The 7,919-nt window shown below is 57.1% G+C and overlaps 2 protein-coding genes across 2 annotated transcripts; both read right to left on the bottom strand.

Moving 5' to 3' along the window:
• Window positions 1-6: 6 nt before the first annotated feature.
• LOC139826643 (uncharacterized) lies at window positions 7-2,933 on the bottom strand. Its single transcript, XM_071802995.1, has 5 exons — window positions 2,472-2,933; window positions 1,615-1,735; window positions 943-1,152; window positions 457-620; window positions 7-158 (listed from the first exon to the last, which is right to left on the bottom strand). Exons 1-5 carry the CDS (start codon window positions 2,753-2,755, stop codon window positions 32-34), a joined length of 906 nt encoding a protein of 301 aa, XP_071659096.1. The 5' UTR covers window positions 2,756-2,933; the 3' UTR covers window positions 7-31.
• LOC139826644 (coiled-coil domain-containing protein 81-like) lies at window positions 2,934-5,077 on the bottom strand. Its single transcript, XM_071802996.1, has 4 exons — window positions 4,867-5,077; window positions 4,053-4,309; window positions 3,563-3,648; window positions 2,934-3,098 (listed from the first exon to the last, which is right to left on the bottom strand). Exons 2-4 carry the CDS (start codon window positions 4,227-4,229, stop codon window positions 2,945-2,947), a joined length of 417 nt encoding a protein of 138 aa, XP_071659097.1. The 5' UTR covers window positions 4,230-4,309; window positions 4,867-5,077; the 3' UTR covers window positions 2,934-2,944.
• Between the last annotated feature and the right edge of the window lie 2,842 nt (window positions 5,078-7,919).

The following is a 7,919-nucleotide window of genomic DNA, read 5'->3' as shown; positions in this document are numbered from 1 at the left end:
GAGAGGAAGCACTGCCCGTGTCCGGAGAGATTTACCACTGGAGCTTGTCCTGCAGATCCAGCTGCTCATCCCTCTCCCCTCTTCTCTTGCGGGCCACCTGCCCCAGGATGCAGGTCACCACCTCCCGCAGGGCCCGGTCTGTCCGTGGGGAAAGGCTCCTGCAACAGCAAGGACAAAGTCTCCCTGACTCTGCAGCTGGGACCGTCCTGCCTCTTCCCACACTCAGCCCCACAGCTATGTGGCCCCATTCTGCCCCACAACCCCCCGGAGGCAGGAGGGGTTTCAAGCCCCTGCTCTGGCCCCTGCCGTGGGGTCTAACCCAGCCCGTTCCCACGGCTGCAGAAATCCCCGGGCGCCCTGTGCAGCCCCGTGGCTCAGGGGTTGGCTCCCTGTACCCACCACCACCAGCTCACGCCCCACCGCCCCAGGGCTCGGCTGGAGCGGGCACACTCGTACCGCTTCGGGGGGACGCTGTTGTCCTCAGGGACTGTGGGGGGCTCTTCTCCGGCCTCTTCCCAGTCCTCCATAATCGTCCTAATCTCCAGCAGGTCACAGCTGGACTCGTCTGACTCCACGCTGCTCGAGGAGCTGTCTGAGGAGCACTCGGGGGAGCTGGATTCCTGCACAGGAGGAGACTCTCATACAACAGCCCTGCACCCGGAGGGTGCTGCTTCCCAGCACGCAGACCCCAGAACACTTCTGGCTGGACCACACGGGACGGGGAGAGCTGGAAGAAGGAGCTCAGCAGGCCCTGGGGTGACCTCTGAGTGTCACCAGGGTTTCACTGCAACTTTGCGTCCCCCTTCTTGCTCAGGAAGGGCAGCATCACCCGCCCGGTTCTGCTGCAGCAAGGCTGCTATGACGGCTTGGGTGCCAGGGTACTTTGCAGTCTCAGCCGCCCCGCGGGAGAAAGTGCTCTTTTTCTGCAGGAATCCCAAGTACCTGGCTCCTCTGCATCTCCTTTGGATTTTCTCCCTTTCCTTTCACACCGGGTGTCTCCTTTTCTGCCTTGGACTTTGCTTTCATTGCTCTGGCTGACTGCCGTTTACTTTTTTCCCGTACCGCCGCCTCTTTTTCCTTCTTTTCCTCTCCTTCCAGGAATTTCCGGATATGCTTTGGAAGCTGCTCCTCTTTCTTCTTCTCCCGTTTATTCTGGAGGCCGAATGAAATGCAATAGCAGGCAGCATTAGTCTGTCCTGCCACGGCTGAGCTGTTTTCCTCCCTCCCTCCCTTCTCTTCTGCCTTGCTGTCCACACTGGTTTGCTCCCAGGTTCCTGCAGGCTCCACCGAGGAGCCCGTCTGGAATGACCAGGGAGATAAGCCACCACCGGGCTACAAACCAGCCGGCAGCTGGCGAGCCCAGACAAGCCCTGCAGTCACCTGGCCGACAGAAACGGCCTCAAGTGAGGGCTCTGGGGGTGTTTCCAGGCTACTGGAAGTGACAAGTATATTCTCAACTGACAGTGACCCGCCTCCCTTCAAGCAAACACCAAAGCAACTGGTCAGTGGTCCCGTGAACACCCAGTGAAGAATCTTGTGAGCACTGGCACGTGTGGAGCAACGCTGCTCTACAGTCCAGTAGGATGTGCTCCGGCAGCATCCGGTGTCGGGTACCTTTTCTCTCCTCTCAATGGCTCTGGCTATGAAGTCCACTTCTCTGGGTGCAACCAGAGGCGGTAGCTTTCCTTTCTCCTCCTTTTCCTTCAAGCAGCTCCTCTGGATGACCGGTAGCTGCCTGCAAAGACACAACAGGGCGTGTTGGCAGGAGCGCAGGAGGAGCTGGTTCTGCATCCTGTGCTTCCAGGTGGCGCACCTGCTTCTGCAGCAGAACGTGCTCTGCTCGCATCCTTGTGATCAAGTCCCCAGACACAGAGAAGACCCCAAGCTGTCAGCCTCGGATGGGCCCAACAGCCCCCCCTGCAACCCAGGATGCCCAGGTCTCGGCCCTCTCTTGCTGGAGCAACCAGAGGAACAGGGTCCTGTGCCCGGAGATAGCGCTATGCCCTGTATGGGCAGGTTGGGCGCTGGGGACACAGTGTCAAAGGGGGGAGGACACGACCCCACGAGAAGGGCCATCCTGCCACTGGGCTCTCCGTAAGACAGGCGTCAGCGTAGAAGAGGCTCCTGGTTGCTCAGGGCAATCCTCTGCAGTAACTAACTGCAGAACTCTGTTCTCAGCAAACAGAAAGGCCAGGCTCATTTCAACCTGAAGGGAAAGCCAAAATGACCTTCTGCTCCTGGAATGAGCCTTTGCACTTGGCTACTCAAGAGATCTGCACATCGGAAGGGAAGAAAGAAATAGTGGTGCCAGCAGAGTCTGCCAAGAAGCTACAATACACTGCCATGAGCAAGAAACCATGAGTTAGTGGGACGTGGGCAAAGCGCACTTGGGGTGTTTCCAGGAGAAACGTCTCGCTCCCACAGAGGCCGGAGCAGGGGGTCACGCTCACCCATTTATGCAAGTGTCTCACCTGGCGCGAGGCTCACTCCCCTCAGCTTTCTGACCCTGCTCCGGCTTCACAGTCAGGGCAGGTAACCGATTTGGAGGAAGCCTTGCTCGACGGAGGAGGCGCTTCTCGGCAGCATCCTCTAGAAACGGGAAAGGAGACGGTTCTTCAGAACAGCATCTCGGTGTTGTTCTGGGAACCGGGTGCCACTTGTGTGCCAGTTCCAAGGAGAGTGACGTGCGGGTCTGCTCAGGGCTGTGGTAACACTGGGGAAGGTGGTCCTTTTCATCCCTTTGGGGGAAAGCCATGTTTCCTGGGAGGTCTTAGGCCTTTTCTGACACTGTTTTAACATCCAACGCCCCATGCCTACAGTGCACCGTTATTCCCTGGGGAAGACTGTTTGCATGGCTTTCTCTCATCCGTGTGCTGAAACGGGGGGTTCCATGGGAGATACTCGTGCTGTCCAGGAGTCATTCTGGGGAGGGGAATCATTTATCTCAAGGGAATCCGGCTCTGGGGTTTCTGCATTGGTCCCGTGCACACAGATTTGCTGCTGGGGCAGGTTCACACCACAGGCCATCACCTTTTCCCTTCACACATCCTTTCAGGTCTATCAGCGCTGGCATTTTCGGCACGGTCTCAAGTTGGTACCTGGAAGAGGAAGAAGGCAGCAGGCTGAAGAAAGGACACCACGTTGTTTACCAAGGCAGCCCAACCCGGAGGGACGCAGTAGAAGCTCCAGTGCCTGGAGAGGCCCCGTCAGCCTGTGCCCGTGTTTTTCCATCCTTCCCGTGAGAATGGCCGTCCTCCCACAAAACCCCCTTGCTGCTTCTGGGGAAATGATTCTGCTCATAGTGCACATGGAGAGCAGAATGTTATCTAGTGCTCTGATTTTCTAACACCCTTTCGAATTCTGATCTTGCCCTCCAAGTTCCTTGTAGAGCCTTGCAGATTAACGTTTCCGGACCTAAGAGCAGTCTCTCCCACAGAGGAAAGAAAAGGAGCAGGAGAAACGTAGTGGGAAATGTTGCCTAAATGCGTCTCTAGCTCCACAGTAGGACAGATGCATAAGCTGTGCCACTGTCCCACGTTCCTCCAAGTTAAGTCAAACATACCATGGCAGGACGATAACACGTCCAGAAGAGGTCTGGGAAGCAGCGGTGTCATGGCGTGAGATGACTGAGTCCCTCATCTCCGGCATCTGCAACGAGAACAGAGACGGATGACGGGAGGAGCGGACACTGGGAAGGGCCGGCTGCTCGCTCCGCCTCAGCCCAGCGCCAGCAAAGAGCCAGAGCCGCCCAAGGGCTCTGGGCTCAGCAAGCCTTGCTCTGCCTGTGCCTCTGCTCCCAGCCCCCAGAGTGGGGCACGCAGCGCTCCCCGCCATCAACGCCGGCCTTTTCTCGCAAAGTGCAGCTCCTCTGGGGGTGGCTCTTGCAAAGCCAGGCCATTGCACGCCAGGGAGGTGCTCTGCAGAGAGCCTGCTGTGCTCTAGAGCTCCAGGAGCCCAGGTGACTGAACAAGGCATGGTCGGCCAGGGGAAAGCAGCCCCCAGAAAGCATTTCAGAAGCAGCAGGAGTGGGGCTGGGAAAGTGAAAATCCTACCTCGAGAAGAGCTTGCAGCATCTTGCCAGTGCCATTCAGCCTTTCCAAAAAGTGTAAGTAAAATCTCATTTTCATGTCTTTTCCCTGGACAATCAGCATGCCCACGTCCCTCCAGATGATGGCAACGTTCTGCCCGTTCTCTACGCAGGCATGGAAAAGGTGCGTGGTCCTTTCCATGTAGAGCTGCACGGTGCCCTCAGAGACAGCGTTCTCTGAGGCTATCTCAGCATACGGCAGTTGTTCGAAATCTTGATGGCCTGAAAGACAAGAGAAGAGGAACACATGAGCTTGCAGACCTGCTGGGCAGGCTACAATCAAAGGTCTGCAGCCTCCAGGCCCTCGGGCAACACTTTGGTACTGGGCTGTCTGGCTGGGCCAGCGCCTCTGAGGAGACGCTCGGCTTGTCCCTTCCTCTTAAAGTGGACAGTGAGGTACAGAACAGACAGCTGTGGCTTCTCTGATACAGAAAGGGAAACAAAGAGTCTTAGGCATTTGCCTGGAGGAGGTCTAGTGCAGCGGAAAGGGGGAGCAAGAGTTGAAGCATCACGGAACCAGAAGACACCACACCAAGGAAGCTGTGAGGGAACCTGTTGTTGAAGCAGGACAAAGAGAGTGCGCTCTTAGCTGTATTGTCCTCTGGTGATTCTTTAAAACAAACAGCTAGGCAGGGTCCTTTCACAGCCGGCTGGTTTTGTCGAGTGAAGCTCTTGGCAGGACCGCGGTGGGTGGTTGGTACTCCCCTCAGTCACCTCTGGAGAGCAGAGCACCCCTCCCCACCCTGCTCAAGGGCCAGCGCCGCTTTCACGCTGCTTACCAGGGAAGTCTTTGCAACCATAGCGGAGCTCATGGTCCTGCACAACAGCCTTTTCAGGTCGAAACACGGGTCTCTCCACGATCACCAGATCCTGCTCGCTGAGGGCTACTCGCTTTCTGACAACCGCAAAAGTCCCGATTCCGGGAATGCGGACAGCCTGGAACAGAGGAGATGGCGGATGGGAAGAAGTCTTGGAGGGGCAGACGGGTGACTTGTCAGAGGAGGCTGATGGCGTTTAGTGCCCTGCCCTGGCCTGAGGCACAAAGGAGCAAGATGGGCTCCTTGGGAGAACACAAACAGGGGCTGCGCTTTTCCCTCTCACCCCCCTTCAGCTACGAAGAACCAAATAGGTGAGGGAAAGCTGACAAACACCCTCTGGCTCAATCAGATAGAAGGCAGGGGGTTCCCACGCTTGGAATAAATCCAGATGTGTCCCAGGCTTCCAGGTTTTCACATGCAACTCTGACGGGGGGACCTTCTTGTACATCTGAATGGACAGAGAAGGTGTCCATGTCACTGTGTGCATTGCAGTGTCGTGCTGGGGCGTTGCTCCCGCTTTCAACGCAGGGGAAGAACAGCTGCACCCCATGGCAAAGGGCTGTCAGGACTTGATCAGCGTTCATCAGGGTGTGAGGGGAGAAGGAGGTAAGGCCCACCTGGTGGAGAGCCAGCTGCAGGCTGAGGTGATACGATGTGCTGGCCCAAATCTTAGCGAACTCTGGAAAAACAAGGGAAAGACCTGTCATGCTCTGAGGCAGCAAGCTCAAGACCATTCGGCCCACTCCTGTCCAAGGAGCGATGCATCTTTCACTCAGGCATTTCAGGTGGTCTCTCTCCAGCCCGGCAAGAACCAAAGGACACCTCATGCTGCCTCCAAGGGGCTCCTTTCCTTGCAGGTGCAGCTCTCCAGGGTGTGACCCACTCCCACGGGAAGCCGGCAGTGCTTTGCCATGCCCGCGGGGGCACGGGGCTGTGCTCCACGCGGCTCTCGGAGGCTCAGGGCAGGCCCTGGTGTCTCCCCAGCAGGGGCCAGTTTTGCCGGGTCACATCTCTGAACACACAGAGCCCACGTGGCCCACGAGCACCTTCAGCTCTTCCATTCAGACATGAGCTCAGCGTGGGCAATGCCCAGCGCCAGGCAAGGGCAGCCCTTTGGGGTCAGGGGTTTCTGCCTGGGCTGCCCCAGGAAGGCAGGGGCCACGTCAGGAAGGGAACCAGGAGCCCTGGCTGCCACATCAGCCCCTCAGCCCTTTGGGATGGTCAAGCAGGTCCCTCCTTGCAGTCACCACTCCTGAGCAACCACCCCCCACAGTCCTCGGGTTTCCATCCTGATTTCAGAGATGTCCTTGACCCAGACACACATGTGAAATTGGGCCTGAAGGCCTTACCATAACGCTCGAGCTTCTCAATAGTTGGGCTCAGGTGAGGCTGCAAGAAGAGCTGTCTTGCCATCTTAGTTCCACTGCTGCTTCAAGTCAACAACTGCAGCAAGTGGCTGGACAATGGCTTTACTGCTTCTCCTTGTCCTCCTCCTTCTCCTCCTCCTTCTTCTCCTTCTTCTCCTCCTCCTCCTCCTTCTTTTTCTCTTCTCCTCCTCCTCCTCCTTCTTTTTCTCTTCTCCTCCTCCTCCTCCTTCTCCTTCTCCTTCTCCTCCTCCTCCTCCTCCTCCTCCTTCTCCTCCTCCTCCTCCTTCTCCTTCTCCACCTTTCACACTCCTTGGTGCTGTCGTGCTCCCTCTCTCCGCCTTCTCCTCCTCACTGCAGAGCAGCTACTCCAGAGCAGAGCGGTGGCGAGAGCAGCTCTCAGCACTTGGAGTCGACTCGGCCTCACCGGGGTGAGTGGGGCAGATGCTGGTCACGACAGGGAAAGGGGGGCTGTCACCACTGTGACGTCTGGCTGTCCCACTGTGACCTCGGACCGTGTCACAGAGGGGCTGCACACACCTGCCCCCCAGGCCCTGCCAGGGGCTCTGCAGTGGGCAGGGGTTTCTGGGAGCTGCCCCCACCCCACTGTCTCCTGAGCGGGAGGGGTTTCCCCAGGCCGCCCCTGCCATGTCCCCACATGGGGACACAGGGCTGCAAGCGCCGATGGGCTTCCTTCCACCCTTCCCCGCTTCTTCCTGCCTCTCTCACCCAACGTGTCTGCAGCGGGGAGCGCGGCTGCCCTGCCACAGTAGGGGCGTGCAGAGAAGACGTGAAGCTTCTAGACCGCCCACAGTCAGATCTGACACGGATATAAACGGGGTCCCGTTGAATGGCCGTTTGTGGTCTTCTCGGAGCTGCGGGTCTGTCTGCCTGAAGCCTCCCCTTAGGCAGGATCGCCACCTAAAGTAGCCTCCCGGGATTGGGTCAGCCTCGTCGCCTCGCTGGGGTGAGCGATAACTTACTAGGTAGAACTGAGCTATTTCCTCACCAGATCAGCGAGTGTATTAAATAATTCCTCGCCGCTTGGGCGGGTGTTTTCCTCATTATAAACCCGTGGATTTTCTTGAATAATTCCTTGCCAGATTCAGGCAAGCGTATATCCATAATATAATTTCTCACTAAACACGTGGGTGTATTTTTCCTGGGGTTAGAGACTGTAATAGACTTAACGATATATTTGTTAATCAAACTGGTCTAAATGGATATGTTATCAGTGGCTGTGAAACTTTAGCATATAATATTAGTACATGCTGCCATTAAACAATGCAACCTGTATGTAGTCTTTGTAGAAAAAAACCTGTTCCACAGATATGTGTAAAAGCCTAATTTAGCGTACCCTGCAGAACATTCGGGAAGAGGCTGACAGAGAGAAGGGCCCAGGGCCATTAGGAGACGGGAGTGCCGAGGCGCCAGTGAGCCGCTGGGTGCCCGCGGCCAGTGTGGGGGATGTTTGGAGGCTTCAGGGGCACCCCACAACCGGTGCGGGGGTGCAGAGAAGCTTCTAGAATGCCTAGAGTCAGGTCTGATCAGCCTATAAAAAACGGGACTCTCGTCGAGACTCCGCCCATTGTCGCGGGTCTCTCGGAGCACGAGCGAGATGCTGCCGCCGAGAGCCCTCCTCCCCGGGAT

The sequence above is a fragment of the Patagioenas fasciata genome (assembly GCF_037038585.1).
Source record: "Patagioenas fasciata isolate bPatFas1 chromosome 19 unlocalized genomic scaffold, bPatFas1.hap1 SUPER_19_unloc_1, whole genome shotgun sequence".
Taxonomy (NCBI): Eukaryota; Metazoa; Chordata; class Aves; order Columbiformes; family Columbidae; genus Patagioenas; species Patagioenas fasciata.
The sequence above is the reverse complement of the archived record's forward strand: the minus strand, read 5'-3'. Positions and strand labels throughout refer to the sequence as shown.

Bases quoted from the DNA above. Each gene is read 5' to 3' on its own strand.
- LOC139826644 (XM_071802996.1), bottom strand. From the start codon at position 4,229: ATGGAAAGGACCACGCACCTTTTCCATGCCTGCGTAGAGAACGGGCAG. The intron at 3,649-4,052 runs GTAGGATTTTCA...TTCTCGTTGCAG, and splicing joins TGCTGCAAGCTCTTCTCGAG to ATGCCGGAGATGAGGGACTC. The intron at 3,099-3,562 runs GTATGTTTGACT...TTCCTCTTCCAG, and splicing joins CGTGTTATCGTCCTGCCATG to GTACCAACTTGAGACCGTGC.
- LOC139826643 (XM_071802995.1), bottom strand. From the start codon at position 2,755: ATGGCTTTCCCCCAAAGGGATGAAAAGGACCACCTTCCCCAGTGTTAC. The intron at 621-942 runs GTACTTGGGATT...CCTCCTGTGCAG, and splicing joins AGGAGATGCAGAGGAGCCAG to GAATCCAGCTCCCCCGAGTG. The intron at 159-456 runs GTACGAGTGTGC...TTGCTGTTGCAG, and splicing joins AACAGCGTCCCCCCGAAGCG to GAGCCTTTCCCCACGGACAG.